Source organism: Vipera berus (genome assembly GCF_964194415.1).
Source record: "Vipera berus genome assembly, chromosome: 4".
NCBI classification, from domain to species: Eukaryota; Metazoa; Chordata; class Lepidosauria; order Squamata; family Viperidae; genus Vipera; species Vipera berus.
Genome location: NC_138206.1, coordinates 120,260,067 through 120,280,801, shown reverse-complemented (window position 1 = coordinate 120,280,801; position 20,735 = coordinate 120,260,067). Strand labels below are relative to the sequence as shown.

General features: G+C 45.7%; 1 protein-coding gene across 1 annotated transcript in view; it reads left to right on the top strand.

Annotated features, from left to right (window-relative positions):
• Positions 1 to 20,735, top strand: part of SUGT1 (SGT1 homolog, MIS12 kinetochore complex assembly cochaperone) — a 42,060-nt gene that overhangs the window by 16,047 nt on the left and 5,278 nt on the right. Inside the window, exons 7-10 of the mRNA XM_081328020.1 lie at positions 2,214 to 2,236; positions 2,655 to 2,674; positions 16,657 to 16,753; positions 18,320 to 18,427. Coding sequence (XP_081184146.1) covers positions 2,214 to 2,236; positions 2,655 to 2,674; positions 16,657 to 16,753; positions 18,320 to 18,427 — 248 coding nt within the window. The remainder of the gene's footprint in view (positions 1 to 2,213; positions 2,237 to 2,654; positions 2,675 to 16,656; positions 16,754 to 18,319; positions 18,428 to 20,735) is intronic.

Sequence of the window (20,735 nt, the reverse complement as noted above, 5' to 3'; positions counted from 1 at the left end):
CGTTGTCCATGGGGTCGCGATGGGTCGGACACAACTTCGCAGCTAACAACAAAATCCTTTTGGGTAAACCAGGCAGACAGATAGACCTCAACTTACAACAGTCCACCTACGGCAACACCTGCGGCCGGCGTCAACTTCCCTCCATCCAGTGCGCTCCCACAGAGAGGGCCTCCTCAGGGTGCCGCCGATCAAAGAATGCCGATTGGTGGCCCCCAGGGGGAGAGCGTTCTCTGTGGGCGCGCCAGACCTTTGGAACAGCTTACCGGTTGAGCTCCGGACGGCCCCCGACCTTCGCTCCTTCCGGCGCGATCTTAAAACCTTCTTTTTCGAACAAGCTGGCCTGGTCTGATGGGATGGGGTTGGGTTTTTATAAATAGTTCTAATTTTAATGTATTAATTATTATGGGCATAATGGTTTAATCGCTTTTAATTTTTGTATTCGGTTTTTTACTATGTATTGCCCTGTTCACCGCCCTGAGTCCTTCGGGAGAAGGGCGGTATACAAATTAAATTATTATTATTATTATTATTATTTGGTGGCCTTTCAAAATTACAGCGGCACTGAAGCAAGTCACTTATGACCATTTTTCACACTTAAGACCATCGCGAACATCCCCAGGATCGAAGTTCAGGTGCTTGCCAAGTGACTCGTATTTACGACGGCTGCCGTTTTCCCGGGCTCATCGGGTCCTCTTTTGGGACCTTCTGACCGGCAAAGTCAATGGGGGAAGCCAGATTCGCTTAACGACCGTGTTACTAATTCAACAACGGAAGTGATTCGCTTAGCAACGGTGGCAGGAAAAGTCATAAAAGGGGCCCAAATTCTCTCTTAACAACTGTCTTGTTGTTAGTAATGGAAATTTTGGGCTCCCTCGTGGTTGCAAGCCGAGGAAAAGGCAGCTATGAGAGCACGCAAAGCCTCGTGGGAACTTTTTCTATTAAAACCTTGCCACCGGGAGGCAAAAGTACGATTTTACAACTATTTTGTAATATTTAGCCCTTGGAGAGAACGAAAGGTCTCGAAATACTTCACTCTAGCAGGCAAGCGATATGAACAAATAATGCTAGCACCTCATCTTACAGAGAAGGAGGAAAAAAAACAAACACATTGCTTCTGGCATGCATACAGATGCATGGATTTATTTATTTTTTATTTATGTCTTCTTTTCAATGTCAAGCATACCAGTAAGAAATGTAAAAGATAAAGGTGGGGGGGGGGGAAAATCCGCTTCGTTCTTCAAATGTGGGTTCAAAAATGAAGTCTTTTTTTTTTCCCCTGCGGTACCTGTGCAAATTTTGCAACTGCCAATCTTAAGAATAGGACATTTCTGCAGGTTATTTATTTATTTATTTAAAAAAAATAGCATATTTAAGCTCGTTTAACTAAAATTAAAACGTGTTGCATTCTGAACAAATTCACTCGTAATATTCAATTGTTACATGGAGCAAAAATGCCTGCTGCATTATAAAAACTTGTGTGCACGGGCTGGAGGCCTCGAATCTAGTTTTATGATCTAAACATGATTTATGTTGGCATTTTCTCTCTATTTATTATTTGGATAGGAAGCTAAATGTTTTCTGGGTCAGTCTCTATAAAATTTCCGCCCAGAATATCCTTAGTATCCTCCTTTGTTAATGTCTGTCTTAGAAGTCAACATACAATATTAAGGGAAATCAGCCGTTTATACAACCGTTGAATTTCATAGGACCTTCATTGGCAAAATGGTTGGGAGTGGGGTTTTTTTTCTCCTTTTAGATACAAACACGCATTTTGCAAAATGTTCTACATATTGTTTCAATTCGAAATTCCTTGTTTTGATTTTGGAGTTTGAAACAACTCTTGTTGAGATTTACTAATCCACAAAGCCAATTCTGAACAGTTGGAAGTTTTTGTGTGAACATAAATGGTTGTATGGGGAAAAAAATGATTAAAAGAAACAATGTAAGTTGATCAAAGCTGTTTCAGGACTTGATCTGCTGGACCTACCTTTATTATCGGAACCTTTTCGAAGCATTGATGCAGCCTTATTAATGTTTACTTGAGAAGATCTGCTTTCATTTCTGTATTAAAGCTCATTTATTTAGTAAAATGTATTGATGGAAAAAAGGGAACATTTGAGTTAATGTGTTATACGATTATTCTATATGTATCTTAGAAACATGCTTATGCTTTTAGAGTTTTGTCTAAAAATCTGAATTATTTTCCTTTGCAGCACCTGGATCAGAGCTTGAAATGGTATGATTTTTCCCTAATAGATTAATTGATTAAAAATGGAATTGTAGCAGTTATCTTTAAAATAGCTTTTCCTTGGTCCATGTGAAATTTGTCTTTTTCTTAAAAAAATAAATCAAAATGTAGATGTATTCTGTAGTTCCATGACAGTGTGACAATAACAGTGTGTTATTTTTCAATGGCACGATGATAATTGTTATATGCAATGTGAATCTCTCTCTCTCTCTCTCTCTCTCTCTCTCTCTCTCAGTATTTTGTGTATATTCTATGATTCCTTTTCTTATCTAAGGGATTCATCTGTCCTGCAATGTAAAAACTATAATCATGCTTGGCTTAAAACTGACATTAATTGTTTTTAATTGTTCAACATCTTTTCCTTATGATGATGATGATGATGTCCCTCATGTTTCCGCAACACCAGGCGTGGCCATCTAAGATCAAGTAAGTTTTGTCGTTCCTGATGTTAGTATTGACACACTGCACTTTGTAATAATCCTGTGAACATTCTGCACGCGGTTTGTAACCGACACTTATGTGCCTATCAGAGAACGGTGCTCAACCAGCCGTGTCATTCTCAGCTGGATGAAGGACTCGTGTTAAGTAGCTTTGCCAATTTCCTCGTGTTTGGTCACTGAAGGGAATCCTGGCTCTAAACATCAACAGGATACCTCAGTTTTTTTCTCTGTGTGTGTGTGTGTGTGTGTGTATAGATGTATATGTGTGTACATATGTATGTGTATGTGTGTGTATATGTGTGCACACACACGTGCGTACACACACACACACACACACACACGGATATATATTACATCCTTCCTAAAGATGTACCTATTTGACAGTGCCTTTGACTTTTTAACTCTCTCTTCCACGTGGACTCAAACCCTAATTACACTCCACTAATATCATGAATTTTTCTCCCCCCTTTTGTTCTGTCTATTCTGGATATAGTAAGGTCCAGATTCCATCCCTTCTGCCTGTGAAGTGTTAGGTGTGCTTTGAATGAGATGATCCTTACAACAATCCTGAAGTTAATCAGGCAGTGCTAGTGTTCTGACATACGAAGGACCGAGGCTAAGATGCTGATTTGCCTAACAGCAGCCGGAAAAATCCTTGAAACAATTTAATGTTCTTTTTTTTTTAATTTAAAAAGTTTTACAATACATTTTGACTTTAATCCCCCCCACCCCCACCCAACCCTCCCTATCCCTTCCCCCCATTCCCTCCTCCCCCCCCCCCGACTTCCCAGAGCTAAATACAGGGTGTAAAATCAAAAAACAAACATAAGCACCCCTATGTTATCAGCAATAAACTATTAATTCTATCTCCCTCTAGCTCATGTAAAATGAATACAAACAATATTAATATTACAAATAAAGTAAAAAAGAAAAAGAGAAAAACAGAAAAAGAGCTTTACTCAGAATAGATTTTCTTAATCCCATTCCTTATTCATATTAATTTCAAAAAAAAAGAAAGAAAAAAAAGAAAAAAAAACTTTCACCTACTATTTACATTCTCCAACCTTTCTCTAATTTCTAAACAAATTCAGTTACGCGCCAAAAGCGCCTATCTATTAACCTTAATAATCTCCAACCAAACTAAACCATAATCAAAAATAATTCTTGCATGTATCACACCAAATGTCTCGCAGTTCCAAGTCATCCTTGAGTTCAAATAAAAAGAGTAAAAAAAAAAAGGTTTAAGCAGTCTGTAAGACAACTTGTTGTTAATTAGGAGCTTGCATACCCATTCTTAGTTCAACACATACTTTTAGTCCATAACCCTAATATACTTTTCTAACAAGCAAATAACATCCATCTTAAATTGTGTTAAATATTAAAAAAAAAACTTTCTTTCTCCTCTATGATAAATTTAATCCATTAAGATTCTAATTTAAAAATTTAATCAGCAATCTTAACGCCCCAAAACTTTTGGAGCACGTCTGTCATGACCCCCAAAACTTCTTTGGACCACGCCCCTCCCACATCTTCACTGTAAGTACACTTTGGAGATTCCATAACTATCTGCTGGTCTTGCTCTTGCTCTCGTCTCGCTCTTCTTAGGGCGGCACGCGTCTTCCTCTGGCCTCCTGCAACATCCGATGAGACTGTATCTTGATCCCCTCCAACACCATTGTCCTCTATCTATCTGTCTGTCTGCAACATCTTGAAGCTTTCCCTCGCCGTATCCCTTTACAGCTTCCAAAAATGATAGGGGGGTTGCTTTTAACACATTGCTATAAAAATCACGTGCCTGGGCCACAGTAACCAGACGATGTCTTTTACCTTCATGCGTCACCACCAGTCCAACTGGAATCTCCCATCTAAACTTAATATCACATTTCTTAAGTTCCTGTACTAAAAATGCAAAATCTTTCCTTCTCCTTAAAATCTTCAGAGGAATCTCTTTTAAAACCAAGACTTCTTGCTCAGCCACTACCAGTTTAGTATCATAAGCAGCTTGAATGACTTCATCTCTAATTACTCTCTTTGTAAAATAGACCACCACATCTCTGGGTAACTTCCTTTGTCTTGCAATCCATGAATTTACACGAAAAATTTTGTCCATATTTCCCTCAATTTCAGATGCTGGCTGGCCCAATACCCCTTCCAGAGCCTCAGAAATCAGCTGCTTTAAATCTTCTTTACAGTTCTCCTTTAAACCCCTGATTCTAATAGCAAACTGCATCTGATGATACTGAGCAAGGCTCAATTCTCCGTCCATTTTATCCCTTATATTTTCATTTTCTAATACCTTTGCTTCTAATATAGAGTTCTTTTGACTGAGATCCTTCACTTTTACATCCAGCTGTTGCACACATTCAGCTACAGATTCAATCATAGACAACATGTCCACCCTCATTGCTCTAAACTTCTCTTCCATCTTCTTCTCCAATTTCTCCATTTTCTCCTCCATTTTCTCCTCCAACTTTTTCAGCTTTTCATCCATCATGTCAGACATCAATTGTGAATGCTTTCCAAGAGCATCTTGTAAATCCTTAAGCATCAATGCCGGAGGAGGTACAGGAGGAAGCAAAGCTTGCAATGAGGTCTGTTGCACCAGGGAAGACCCCGCACTCCGAAGAGCTTTAGAAGTTTTAGCCGCCATCTTCCCCCACTTTCACTTATTGCGCACTTTCACTTTAAAGCTATAAAATCCATTGAGCTAGAGAGTAAAGATAAGAGTCCACATCACCTTGACCTCCTGTACCGCCCTGCCTGCATCTTGATAATCAAAAGTATTTCCTTTTGGCAGGGGTGGTTGCTAACGCCTGGCTCTGCTCCATAAATCCCAGAGCAGAGGCGCTGCGCAGCTCGGAGCAACCCAGGCTTCGGGGGGGCTCAATCCTTCAGCCGCCCAAACTCTCAGCTCAGGCGGCCCTGGAGAGCTCAACCCCTACCTGGGGCCTCACCCCCTCCTCTTCTCCCGAGGAGGGGGCTTCAAATCCATCTAAACAGCTGATCGGCGCTGTTTACGATGGAAAAACACAGCTGCGGAGCGGGCAGCCCGAAAACGGCTGTCTTCGGCGTCGCGTCGCCACCGGAAGTCCGCCCAATTTAATGTTCTGTACAGGCAGTCCTCGACTCACAACCGTTCGTTTTAGGGACTGTTCAAAGTTACGACGACACTGTAACATGTGACTTACGACCGTGTTTCACAGTTACGGCCTTTGCAGCAGACCCATGACCGTGTGATCAAAATCCGGATGCTTGCCAACTGTCTCCTATTTACGACGGTTGCCACATCCCGGGGTCACGTGATCCCCTTTTGCGACCTTCTGAGCAAGCAGTGTCAGTGGGGGAAGCCAGATTCACTTCACAAACGGGCTACTAGCTTATCAACTGCGGCAAGAAAGGTCGTAAAATGGGGCCAAACTCACTCAAGAAATGCCTCGCTTAACAATGGAAATGTTGGCCTCAATGGTCGTCATAAGTCGAGGACTGCCTGCATTAGGCTCTTTGAAGGGCAGTTGTTTGAAACTAAATGCTTGAGCTGCAACCAGTGGAATAACTTACACTCCCCCCCCCACCCCCGAAATGGTGGGCGCTCCATCGCTGGAGATTTTTTAAGAAGAGCCTGGACATTCACCTGTCTGAGATGGTATAGGTCCATGATGGCGAACCTTTTAGAGACCAAGTGCCCAAACTGCAACCTAAAACTCACTTATGTATTGTTGGGTGCCGGGTGGGCGTGGCCCATTGGGTGGGCATGGCTGCGGTGGTAATGGAAGACTGGGTGAGACTAAAAAGTTCAATCAATCAATTCCAACTTTGCGAGATCTTTTTTTTTCCCTGCGAGAAATTGAAATTGATTGATTGAACCTTTTTTTTTTGCACACAGCGGCGGAGGCCTAAAGCGAAAAGGTTTTATAACACCCAGCCGAAGGCCTAGAACTGGGGCGATGGCATGCGTGCCCATAGAGAGGGCTCTGCGTGCCGCCTGTGGCACGTGTGCCATCGGTTCGCCACCACGGGTATAAGTTCTCCTGCTCGAGCAGGGGGCTGGACTAGAAGACCTCCAAGGTCCCTTCCAGCTCCTACTCTCTTCTTCCAAAGCTATATAGAAAGTGATTCCAGAGTCTGCTCAGCCATTCTGAGCCAAGGGCATAATCTGAATTTTGGAAACCTGTTAAGAGGATGGTGGGGCCAGTCACGAACCCTCCGGTTCCTACAAGCAGCCCTGTGAGGTTGTCTTCTGTACGCCCCTCAGAGGCTGTTAGCATGCCAGCCTAGGTGAGAAGTCTTCGCAACACATTGTGTGGCTGGAGACACTTCTTCGTTGCTAAGGATGTCCTCGTTAAAGGTATCTAAGGCTACTGCTTTTCTTTGCTACATCCCATTTTTCTTTAAAAAATAAATAAATAACATTTTTAAAAAGTCCACTAGATGCCAGAGAGTACATCTGCGAGCACTTAGCTACTATTTATGCTCCCTTGAGAATTCAAGGTCTAGCGCAGGGGTAGGCAACCTCGGCTCTTTTATGACTCATGGACTTCAACTCCCAGAATTCCTGAGCCAGCCAGGAAGCTGGCTCAGGAATTCTGGGAGTTGAAGTCCATGAGTCATAAAAGAGCCGAGGTTGCCTACCCCTGGTCTAGCATATATATAAAGTGTGTTGCATTCACTGGCTTGAAAATAAGCACTTTAACCGCGATTGTCAATCTGGCTATCTCATGGAACCTTACGCCTCCTAGACAATTTTGTTTGTGCTCTTTTGCTTTTCAGCAACTCAAATAGCAGGTCCCAGGATGTTTCAGTCCTTGCAGCACATCAATGCAAGAGGTTTCTTCGGCCTAGCTTGTCTGGATAGACTTTTATCTTTAATGCACGCGGGGTGTCGGATCACCTAACGTTCCACAGCTTCTTTTTTTGAGTCCCAAAGATTTGACAAGCCGTGTCTGCTTTTCCTTCTTGAGCACCACGTAGATCCTGAATGTGCCTTTCTGTATAACGCTTCTCGCTTGTTCTTGGGAGATCCTGCGGCTCACATTCCTAAAATTGGTAACCAGCGGCAATTTTCAGGAATGAAAATTAAAACGTGGACTTGTTATTTGCCTCTTAACAGTGTTCCCTCTTCCAGTCTACTGCTCCCAATAAACCTGGGAAGAGACTCAAATTAGTTTTTATGTCTTTCAAGCAACACGGGCTATCCTGCTAGAATATACCTTCTGCCCAGTAGGATTAACAAGTAGTTTTGTCGTGCTTTGGTGATTAGAACAAAATGTCCACCTCCGGTTCTGGATTAAACCTGCCCTAGAATGGAGAATTCAGCATTGCCAGAAGATTGTGGAGAACACTGGTAGGGAATATTCAGGTGGATGGACCGTATGAGACGACAAAGGTTACCGCAAGGTGTATGGAAGGAGAAGAGCAGTCAGCCTCAGGGCTGTAGCACTGGGCTTTTCAACCGGTGGTACGGGTACCACCTGTGGTACATTGGCACCTGGTAGGTGGTACGCGACCATCCTAGAAAAGTGGTAGCGGAGGAGGGGAATGAGCAGAACCGGTGGCAGCAAAGCACAAGCCTGAGCGAGAGACGGCTGGAGCTGCAGGGCTGTCAGGGCTCAGCGGAAGCGCCAGGATCAGCACCAGGATCCAGCTGGAGCTCGGCGCCGATCCTGGCGCTTCTGAGCCCAGAAGAAGCGCCGATCAGCTGGAAGGTTGCAGCATCTCCAGGGTCTTGTGATTTACATTCAGATGCTTGGCAACTGATTCGTATTTATGACGGTCACAGTGTCCCAGGGTCATGTGAAGTGACCAAAACCTGCTGCAACCACCCAGCAGAAGGGGGGGGGATAAAAACCAAACACCCCCCCTCTCACCCCCGCTGCCAATCCTCAACAGAAATGCTCACAACAATGAAAACGGACAGGAGGAAGAGCGCTGCCAGGCGGGCGGGCAGGCAGGTGTCTTGCCCGGCTGTGGCTTGGGGGCACTTTTTTCAGTGCCCTTGTAACTTCGAACAGTCACTAAGCGAACTGTTGTAAGTTGAGGATTACCTGTACTTTTTTTTTCTTTTTCTTTTTTTTGGTCCTCAAGTTTTTGACACCTTGCTAGGCGGTACTTGGATGTTGCCATATCCTAAAAGTGATACAATGGGTGAAAAGGTTGAAAAGCCCTTTAGTACAGTATAGTAGACAAGTTTGAGAGGGCAATGCTACCATCCAAACAGGCAAGATGTCAATGGTGACTGCGGTTGAAATCCTGTCACTTCGTACCTGCATGTGACATTGACCTAGATACAGAAGGGAAAGGGACTTGGCCATATCTGCAGAGATTCTCAACCCTCCAGGTCATGGTTGTCCCAAAGCTGCTTTTTCCAAAAGGCGATTGGACTTTCTTGGAGGTTTTTTTCCCCCTGAAAACATTTCGCTTCTCACCCGAGGAAGCTTCTTAAGTTGAAGAACTGAATTTCAAGAAGCGACGAAGCTGCTTGGATGAGAAGTGAAGCGTTTTCCAAGAATGTCTATGAAGATGGTCAGTCATCCAGATCACGGTTGTCCCAAAGTTGCTTTTTCAGGAGGCAACTGGACCTTTCTTGTTTTTCTCTGAAGACCTTTCCCTTCTCATCCCAGAAGCTTCTTCAGCTCTGACTGGACGGTGGGGAACGGAAGGATTTATACTCCTTGCAGACAGCTGGTCATTTGCCTCCTTTTAGAGAGTCGTCGAGGCCACTTGGAGGTTTATCTCTGTCCTCAACACCTTTGCCTTTTGGAAACAAGCACGCTTGGGACTTGGCCGTGCGTCTGCCATCTTGCCTCTTTTTGCCCTCCCATGGGGGTTGCAGATAGGTCAGCAGTGATGGTTGATTTCCTCTCGAGCAATGAAGAATGAGTCCGCTCCAGATTTTCTCGTTGAGTTCTTCAAGCCGTCGATCCGCACAGTGGATCCTTCAAGCCAGTTCAAGGCTCTTTCCACCTGGAGAGGCTGTGCTGAATCCGGACCCCCATTGTGGTGGTCATCCTACAGGCCAGCCATTCATTAGTTCCTCCAGCATTTTCACACCCAAGAAGTGCTCAACGGTGGAGAGGTTGCAATGCAAGTTTTCCTATCCGGGACAGCTTCGTACTTTGCTCAGAGCCTCTAGAAAGGCATCGCTCGGTCCTACGCGTGGATTTCATGGACTTCCTGTCACCTGTTTTTCCCCCCCTTGAGGTCAGCTGTGTCCTTCATATCAGTCAGGGGGGGGGATAGGGGGCCTATCTCATTACAGTGATGACTGTTTGACATTGACCTGGGAGACTTTGATTGGCCTGCACCAGGGGGAGGCAACCTGGGCTCTTTTATGACTCGTGGACTTCAACACCCAGAATTCCTGAGCCAGCATAGGGGAACTATGGCCCCTTCATGACTGGTGGACTTCAACTCCCAGAATTCCTGAGCCAGCATGGGGGAACTATGGCCCCTTATGACTTGTGGACTTCAACTCCCAGAATTCCTCAGCCAGCATGGGGGAAACTATGGCCCCTTCATGACTTGTGGACTTCAACTCCCAGAATTCCTTAGCCAGCATAGGGGAACTATGGCCCCTTCATGACTGGTGGAATTCAACTCCCAGAATTCCTGAGCCAGCATGGGGGAACTATGGCCCCTTCATGACTGGTGGAATTCAACTCCCAGAATTCCTGAGCCAGCATGGGGGAACTATGGCCCCTTCATGACTGGTGGAATTCAACTCCCAGAATTCCTGAGCCAGCATGGGGGAACTATGGCCCCTTCATGACTGGTGGACTTCAACTCCCAGAATTCCTCAGCCAGCATGGGGGAACTATGGCCCCTTCATGACTGGTGGACTTCAACTCCCAGCATTCCTGAGCCAGCATGGGGGAACTATGGCCCCTTCATGACTGGTGGACTTCAACTCCCAGAATTCCTCAGCCAGCATGAGGGAACTATGGCCCCTTCATGACTTGTGGACTTCAACTCCCAGAATTCCTCAGCCAGCATGGGGGAACTATGGCCCCTTCATGACTGGTGGACTTCAACTCCCAGAATTCCTCAGCCAGCACGGCTCAGCTTGGAAACCTCTTCCTTTCCCCTCAGCACGGCTGGCTCAGGAATGCTGGGAGTTGAAGTCCACGAGTCCTAAAAGAGCCCAGGTTGCCTCCCCCTGGCCTGCACCCATCCTCCCCATCTTATTCAGACAGAACATCACGATACGACTTTTAAATAAGATAGATCTGCTATAGGTGAATTCCAATGTGGTCTCCCCAGTAGAGAGGTGTCAGGCTTGTCCCAGCTTGGGCATCTGAAAAAGAAAGACCCTCGACTCCCATTTGCAACGAAAGGTATACCGTATATACTTGAGTATAAGCCGACTCGAGTATAAGCCGAGACCCCCAATTTCACCCCCAAAAACTGGAAAAAGTTGTTGACTCGAGTATAAGCCGATCCGCCGTTCTGCAAGCCTCTGCCGCCAGCAGAGGCTCGATCCGCCATTTTGCAAGCCTGAATACACAGGAATACCCTGTGTGGCCTTGGCTCTCCGGGAAGCCCTGGCTGTCCGCTTCCTCGCTCCACGCTGCTATTCGGGGCCCGCGCGTTCCCCGGGCAAATCGCGGCGCCCAGCAGGCGAGGAAACACGCCCGCTCCAGTCGCCCCCCCTTCCCTCAGGAGACGCGAAGCAAGTGACCGCCCGGAGCTTACCGAGGACTTGCTTCGGTGCTTCCAGGATCGCGCGCACCTCTCCCAAGCCGCCGCCGTCCGGAGACCTGCCGAAGTTTGGGGAGGTTTGGGGAGGTTTGGGGAGGTGCGCGCGCACCTCCCCAAACCTCCCCAAACGTCGGCAGGTCTCCGGACCTCTGCGCCCTGCCTGCCTGCTTCTTTCCGCTGCGGAAAGAAGCAGGCAGGCAGGGCGCGGAGGAACGGAGACCTGCCGACGTTTGGGGAGGTTTGGGCGCCTCCCCAAACGTCGCCGGGTCTCCGTTCCTCTGCGCCCTGCCTGCCTGCTTCTTTCCACAGCGGAAAGAAGCAGGCAGGCAGGGCGCAAAGGAACGGAGACCCGGCGACGTTTGGGGAGGTTTGGGCGCCTCCCCAAATATCCCCAAACGTCGCCGGGTCTCCGTTCCTCTGCGCCCTGCCTGCCTGCTTCTTTCCACAGCGGAAAGAAGCAGGCAGGCAGGGCTCGGAGGAACGGAGACCCGGCGACGTTTGGGGAGGTTTGGGCGCCTCCCCAAACCTCCCCAAATGTCGCCGGGTCTCCGTTCCTCTGCGCCCTGCCTGCCTGCTTCTTTCCACAGCGGAAAGAAGCAGGCAGGCAGGGCGCAAAGGAACGGAGACCCGGCGACGTTTGGGGAGGTTTGGGCGCCTCCCCAAATATCCCCAAACGTCGCCGGGTCTCCGTTCCTCTGCGCCCTGCCTGCCTGCTTCTTTCCACAGCGGAAAGAAGCAGGCAGGCAGGGCGCAGAGGAACGGAGACCCAGCGACGTTTGGGGAGGTTTGGGCGCCTCCCCAAATATCCCCAAACGTCGCCGGGTCTCCGTTCCTCCGCCCCCTGCCTGCCTGCTTCTTTCCGCTGTGGTGGGATTCTCCAGGGCAAGGATTAACAACACGGATAGAAGGTAGTTCTCCATTTTAATGCGTGGCTGATTTGCCCAGTAATGCACACTCAATTTGTAAGCCGCAAAGGAGCCTGACTTCGTTACTATTAAACTTTGGGGTCAGCGTGGCTAATGTAATCTTGGTTCCATCTATTTTTTTTCCCCATCCAATCTCAGTTCAGTATTGTTTAATTACTGCAGGGATTTGTCTAGTTCAAAATAGTCCTATCTTCAGAACGAAGAATTCACTCTTCCTTGCCTATTTTTTTCACAAGAGCTGAGCAACCGTTACCCCAATGTGTTTTTTGCATCAGTTTCTTTGGATGAACTTTGATTGTGTCTTAAAATGTCACTGAAGAATAAGATCAATACCAGCAACCTTTATCTGCTGTAACTTCCTATCGGAGGGAAGGAAAAAAAAACTTCTTGCCCAGAACAGAATAACAGAATTGAAGGGACCTTGGAGGTCTTCTAGTCCAACCCCCTGCTCAAGCAGGAGACCGTGTACCATTTCAGACAAATGGCTGTCCTATCTCCTTGAAAACCTTACGTGTTGGAGCACCCTCAACTTCTGGAGGCAAGCTGTTCCACTGATTGATCGTAGGAAATTTCTCCTTAGTTCTAGGTGGTTCTATCCTTGATAAGTTTCCATCTGCTGCTGCTTCTGTTTTCAGGTGCTTTGGAAAATAGGTTGACCCCATTTTAGTTCCTGGCAACTCCTCACATATTGCAACACTGTTATCGTATCCATTTCCAAATTTCCAAAGATGCTACAGAATCCTGTGGCTGCATTCAGACATAATACTAAGGGGATTTTATGTTGCAGTAACGTTAGCCTTCTAAACTTTTGGTTTATGCCTACGGTCCCATTCTTATCTTTCTAAAGGCTGGAGGATGAAATTGAAAATTTCTACTTCAACATAGCAGCACTTCTCGTTGTATGAATCTGGACATCACTCCTGCCAGTAAAGCTGTAGCTAGTATATATCCGGCATTCCACTTCGAAAGTAACCGCTCTTTGGCATAATAAAAGTTGACTATCAATGTAACGTATATAAGAAATATTTGTAGAAGCACAAATCCAAAACTTTATAACACGGGGAGCTAATAAGTGTCTGTGGAGATTCTCAGTCATCTAAATTGTGAGTGTCCCAAAGGTGCTTGTGCGCGGCCGAGGCTTTGGTGCTTCCGGGATCGCGCGCACCTCTCCCAAGCCACCGCCGTCCGGAGACCTGCCGAAGTTTGGGGAGGTTTGGGGAGGTGCGCGCGCACCTCCCCAAACCTCCCCAAACGTCGCCGGGTCTCCGTTCCTCTGCGCCCTGCCTGCCTGCTTCTTTCCACAGCGGAAAGAAGCAGGCAGGCAGGGGGCGGAGGAACGGAGACCCGGCGACGTTTGGGGAGGTTTGGGCGCCTCCCCAAACCTCCCCAAACGTCGCCGGGTCTCCGTTCCTCTGCGCCCTGCCTGCCTGCTTCTTTCCACAGCGGAAAGAAGCAGGCAGGCAGGGGGCGGAGGAACGGAGACCCGGCGACGTTTGGGGATATTTGGGGAGGCGCCCAAACCTCCCCAAACGTCGCTGGGTCTCCGTTCCTCTGCGCCCTGCCTGCCTGCTTCTTTCCGCTGTGGAAAGAAGCAGGCAGGCAGGGCGCAGAGGAACGGAGACCCAGCGACGTTTGGGGAGGTTTGGGCGCCTCCCCAAATATCCCCAAACGTCGCCGGGTCTCCGTTCCTCCGCCCCCTGCCTGCCTGCTTCTTTCCGCTGTGGAAAGAAGCAGGCAGGCAGGGCGCAGAGGAACGGAGACCCGGCGACGTTTGGGGAGGTTTGGGGAGGCGCCCAAACCTCCCCAAACGTCGCCGGGTCTCCGTTCCTCCGCCCCCTGCCTGCCTGCTTCTTTCCGCTGTGGAAAGAAGCAGGCAGGCAGGGCGCAGAGGAACGGAGACCCGGCGACGTTTGGGGAGGTTTGGGGAGGTGCGCGCGCACCTCCCCAAACCTCCCCAAACTTCGGCAGGTCTCCGGACGGCGGTGGCTTGGGAGAGGTGCGCGCGATCCCGGAAGCACCAAAGCCTCGGCCGCGCACAAGTCCTCGGTAAGTTTTTTTTGTTGACTGGAGTATAAGCCGAAGTGGAATTTTTCAGCCCAAAAAGTGGGCTGAAAAATTCGGCTTATACTCAAGTATATACGGTACTTTTACTAAAGCCAAGTGATCACAGCGTAAAGCCATGCTGGATCTGAATATTCATTTCATTTCATTTTCATTTATTTGATTTCTATACCGCCCTTCTCCCTAGGGACTCAGGGCGGTTCACAGGGCATATATAAATAACTATACAAAAATTGAAAGAAAATTAAACCAATGCCCAATTAAAATACAACAATGATGGAATAATAAAAACCAATTAAAACCCATATTCCCCCATCAGGCCAGACCAGCTGATTCAAATAAGTGGGTCTTCAACCCGCGACGGAAGGATCGAACGTCCGATGCCATCCGGAGCTCAACCGGCAGTTGGTTCCCGCGCAAAGCCTCCCTTTCTCCTGAGCCCTAACCCTCCCCGCTTGACCAGTGCATGGTGTCCACCAGTGTTCAGTTGGGTGTTTCGGTCAATAGGCTGAAGCGATGGCAGGGGTTGGTTTGTCGGCATCCCATCAGCGTGGGACTTTTTCTTGAGTGTTGCTTTGTTTTATTTTAACACAAGTGGGATTCTCCAGGGCAAGGATTAACAACACGGATAGAAGGTCGTTCTCCATTTTAATGCGTGGCTGATTTGCCCAGTAATGCACACTCAATTTGTAAGCCGCAAAGGAGCCTGACTTCGTTACTATTAAACTTTGGGGTCAGCGTGGCTAATGTAATCTTGGTTCCATCTATTTTTTTCCCCCATCCAATCTCAGTTCAGTATTGTTTAATTACTGCAGGGATTTGTCTAGTTCAAAATAGTCCTATCTTCAGAACGAAGAATTCACTCGCCTATTTTTTTCACAAGAGCTGAGCAACCGTTACCCCAATGTGTTTTTTGCATCAGTTTCTTTGGATGAACTTTGATTGTGTCTTAAAATGTCACTGAAGAATAAGATCAATACCAGCAACCTTTATCTGCTGTAACTTCCTATCGGAGGGAAGGAAAAAAAAACTTCTTGCCCAGAACAGAATAACAGAATAGGAAGGGACCTTGGAGGTCTTCTAGTCCAACCCCCTGCTCAAGCAGGAGACCGTGTACCATTTTAGACAAATGGCTGTCCTATCTCCTTGAAAGCCTTACGTGTTGGAGCACCCACAACTTCTGGAGGCAAGCTGTTCCACTGATTGATCGTAGGAAATTTCTCCTTAGTTCTAGGTGGTTCTGTCCTTGATAAGTTTCCATCTGCTGCTGCTTCTGTTTTCAGGTGCTTTGGAAAATAGGTTGACCCCATTTTACTACCTGGCAACTCCTCACATATTGCAACACTGTTATCGTATCCATTTCCAAATTTCCAAAGATGCTACAGAATCCTGTGGCTGCATTCAGACATAATACTAAGTGGGGATTTTATGTTGCAGTAACGTTAGCCTTCTAAACTTACTGCCTACGGTCCCATTCTTATCTTTCTAAAGGCTGGAGGATGAAATTGAAAATTTCTACTTCAACATAGCAGCACTTCTCGTTGTATGAATCTGGACATCACTCCTGCCAGTAAAGCTGTAGCTAGTATATATCCGGCATTCCACTTCGAAAGTAATCGCTCTTTGGCATAATAAAAGTTGACTATCAATGTAACGTATATAAGAAATATTTGTAGAAGCACAAATCCAAAACTTTATAACACGGGGAGCTAATAAGTGTCTGTGGAGATTCTCAGTCATCTAAATTGTGAGTGTCCCAAAGGTGCTTTTTTCAAGAGGCAACTGGACTTTCTTGTTTTTCTTCGAAGACGTTTCGCTTCTCATCCAAGAAGCTTCTTCATCTCTGACTGGATGGGAGGATTTATACTCCTCGCAGACCGCTGGTCGTTTGCATCCTTTTAGAGAGTCGTCGAGGCCACCTGGAGGCTTGTGTGTGTGTCCTCAGGGTCACCTGAGTGGTGCAAATGGCTGTGGAGCCTCCTTGGAACTGAAGAAAGGACAGTGTTATAGACGGGAGATAGATGATAATTGTAAAAAAGGAGGCAAATGACCAGCTGTCTGCAAGGAGTATAAATCCTGCCATCCAGTCAGAGCTGAAGAACCTTCTGGGATGAGAAGCGAAATGTCTTCAAAAAAAACCCAAGGAAGTCCAGTGGCCTCCTGAAAAAAAAGCACTTTGGGGTTTTACTTCTAAGGTGTCAAAACAGGAGGAGGAAATCAGCATCAGATGTTTGTGTTAACAATTTTTTTTTCTTTTCACGCCCACCCCCCACCCCCCTCCTCAAAGGTACGACTGGTACCAGACAGATTCTCATGTCATTGTAACCATTATGATCAAACAAGCGAAGCAAGAGGACGTAAACGTAACCTTCTTGGAGAAAGAGGTACGGTCGTTTGGAGATTCAGAACTGAGCCAAGACGTCTTGTGGTCAGGCTATAATCTGTAGCCGTCTGCCAGCTCAAAGAGAGAAGGGACACGATGCAACGAGGGATGGAACGGGGGAGAGTGTAAATGTTGCTGGCTGTGCTGTTCTGTGGCTCTCTGCCAGGACAGGTAGTCCTTGACTTACAACAGTTCATTTAGCGACCGTTCAAAGTGACGACAGCATTGGAAAAAAGGGAGTTAGGACCGTTTTTCACACTTAACGACCGTTGCAGCATCCCCCGTGGTCACGTGATGAAAATTCGGACGCTTGGCAAGTGACTCAATATTTGTGACGGTTGCATTGTCCTGGGGTCACGTGATCCCCTTTTGCGACCGTTTTTCACGCTTAACGTCGAAGCATCCCCCTGTGGTCACGTGATGAAAATTCGGACGCTTGGCAAGTGACTCATATTTGTGACGGTTGCATCGTCCTGGGGTCACGTGATCCCCTTTTGCGACCTTCTGACAACCAGCATCAGTGGGAAAGCCAGCTTCACTTAGCAACCAGCTTACTAACTTTACAACTGCAGTGATTCACTGAACAACCGGAGCGAGGAAAGACGTAAAATGGGGCACAGCTAACTGAACAACTGTCGCTTAGCGACAGAGATTTTGCGCTCAGTTGTCGCAAGTCCAGGACTGTCTGTACTTAATGGCAGGGGAAAAAAAAAAGACAAAAGGTTTTATTACTGGCGCTGTGTATTTTGACAGTTCTGCAAGTTGCCACTTTCGGTTCTTGTAACTTGAAGGAATGAAAACGTAGCACTAGAAAAAGAAAAGTTGATTTACTTATTTCTGATTCAGTTGCTACTTTTTAATCCAGTCATGGTGAACCTTTCAGAGACCAAGTGCCCAAACTGCAACCCAAAACCCCACTTTATGTATCGTCGGGTGCCGGGTAGGTGTGGCCCATTGGGTGGGTGTGGCCCATTGGGTGGGCGTGGCCCATTGGGTGGGCGTGGCCCATTGGGTGGGCGTGGCTGCGGTGGTAACGGCAGACTGGGTGGGACTAAAAAGTTCAATCAATTCCAACTTTTCTTTTAATCTTTTTTTTCCCCCCCGAGAGAAGTTGAAATTGATTGATTGATTGAACCTTTTTGGTTTTTTGTACATGGTGGCAGAAGCCTAAAGCGAAAAGGTTTTATAAAACCCAGCTGAAGGCCTAGGACTGGGGCGACGGCGCGCGTGCCCACAGGGAGTCCTCTGCGTGCCACCTGTGGCACACGTGCCATAGGTTCGCCACCAATGCTTTAACCTAAATTGTGTCTAAACATTTTGTAACCCTCTGACCTAATAGCTTTTTGATCGGAAATAACTTTCTAGTCCCTGAGAATATATCAGCCTTCAGTTGATTTCCTGTCCGCTTTCTGTGTCCTTTCGTTTTTTTTGAAATTCTTATGCCTAGTATATTAACAGTTTCCAGGGAAGGTTATTTGAATTCATTTTGTCTGAATAGGTAAAATGAAGATGAGGGAGTCTGCTCTACTAATTGCCAGATTGTGATAACGTTGTCTTGTCTCGACAGCTAAAGGCATCGCTGAAGCTTTCCACGGAGGAAAACTACAAGTTAAAACTTCATCTTCACCACTCCATAGTTCCCGAGCAAAGTTTATTTAAAATTCTTTCAACCAAGGTAATTTTATTAAAAAAGTAACAAATGATTTTCCCACCCACCTCCAGTTCACATTTTTATCCTGCCTAAGTGGACAAGGGCACTTCTTGTCCTTTTATGGGTCAGGTAAGCAACGTGCGCAATGAAGTAGCCACCATCGCTTTTTATTTTCGGAAAAAAATTGGGTGCCGGACATCTTTGGAAGCAAGGAAGACCTTGGTGTTTCCTTTACAGCAGTCCATCCTTCTAAGTATGTATAATGTATGTATGTAATACATGTATGTATGTATGTATGTAATAATGTATGTAAATAATCCCAGTAATTTAATTCCAGAGCTTTTGTTTTGCTGACACAGAAAAGTTGAGCTTCGCAGGGGTTGAGGTGGCATCTGCCCATCCCAGGTCCTGGAGAAGGACTTGACAGATGGATAAAAATGCCAAATCCAATCTGAATATCTGGCTGACTGTGCAACGAAACATAATAATAAGTAGGGTTGAACAGCATTACCTGATTGCTTGTAAATTGAGGACCGTTCTTAGGAAGATTGGGAGGGAGAATTATAGAATAAAAAGTAATTTAATTTGTCAAAATGAATTTGCTGCATTGCTTTTTAAATAAGCAATTTCCAAGGTGTAACTCTTCAACCTGGTGGTTAAGCTGGATTGTTTGCCAGTCTAGTTGGGGCTAATCCAGTTTTGCTTTTTTTTTTTCTAGACAAGTAAGAAAACGAACATACGATATCACAAATGACAGTGAGATTATATTAACTATTCTTAATGAGCACAGATATTTTTTTTTGCTTGTTTCTTGCGAGAGGACACAATTGGCGATGAAAAATGCAAGCGTTTTTGTCCTCTGTCACAATAAACAATTTACTTGCTGTTTCTAATACTGCAAACACTGTAAATGGATTCGGGATAGCTTGTGAAAAACCTCTGTTTGTTTCCATGGAGAAGAGAATTTGATTTAGAGAACGGGCTTTATTTAATTCTGTTTGTCAACTCTCATCTCAAAGCTTGACAAAATTTTTAGATGATTTTTCCCCCCTTTTCTCAGCGGTATCTGTGCCAAGACGGCTGTCTTTCTGAGCATCTCAGAAAAAATGGTCCAAGAATAAGCAAAAGATTTGCTGCATTATTATACAGCTGTTAATAGAATACAACAGCTCCTGGCTCTCAGTTTTACGTTTCAGGTTTCTATTATGCACATGCAATCCGTGACTTATGACCACAATTGAGTCCAGAATTTATGTTGCTAAGTGAGAATCTGGACATACTACTGCCTGTAAAGCTGTAGCTAACGGATCCTGAAGTAACCAAACCGCTCTTTGGCATAATAAAAGTAAATAAATGTAGCATATAAGAAATTTGTTAAGGGAGATTTGCCCCCATTTTAGGACTTTTCTTGCAGCGAATCACTGCAATGTTAAATTAGTAACACGGTTGTTAAATGAATCCGGCTTCCCCACTGAAGGTCGCAAAATCACTTGACCCCAAGATACTGCAACCGTCATAAGTACATGCCAGTTGCCAAGCCTCTGAATTTTGATCATGTGATCATGGGGCTGCTGCAAACGGTCGTAAGTGTGAAAGGTACTCATAAGTCATTTTTTCCAGTGCCTTTCAATGAACAATATTGCTTAGAATCGCCACGTGGATTTAAAAATACATTCACTTTTGAATATTTTACGTAAGGTCAGGAGAATTTGGTTGGGCTCGCTGTTGGTACCGGCACAAATTAAAAGCTATCGTAGCAGGCTGCATGCTGTATATCCTTTTTGATAAATAACGAAAACTTGGAACTCTCTGATTTTTGTCAACGCAGGCCTTCTCCGGTTGATTCTTAAAATAGTAAGGATTGGATTTAATTTGAATTACATTTCTTGACTGTCCCTGAGCTCTCCTTTTTAGATGTGCAGAGCGCATTTCATACCTTATCTTAACTGTTTTCATCTAAGTTGTGCTTTTCAGCTTTCCAATTATCACAAAAAAGGACCTTAAAATGCCCCAGACCCAGTTTTGGCAACAAGTAAATTGTTTTGCATGCAGCAAAATAGTCCATAAAAGAATAATTTGCTGTAGGCTATAAGAGTGTCTGTGTGTTTGAAGACGTATTTCTTTCTGTTCAAGTGATTCATCGTTAGTATAACCTTGAAGTTTGTCCCTAACCAAGTTCTTACACTGAGTAAGTTTTTAAACTATCCAGAGTTTCAGCCACGTGGGAACCTGCAAGCTTTTTTTTCTTTTTCTTTTTTTTTTTGAGAAAAAATGTATTGGTTTTCTACTGTTACAATTACATATTTGAAAAGCAACGTGGCGGCTGAGTTAC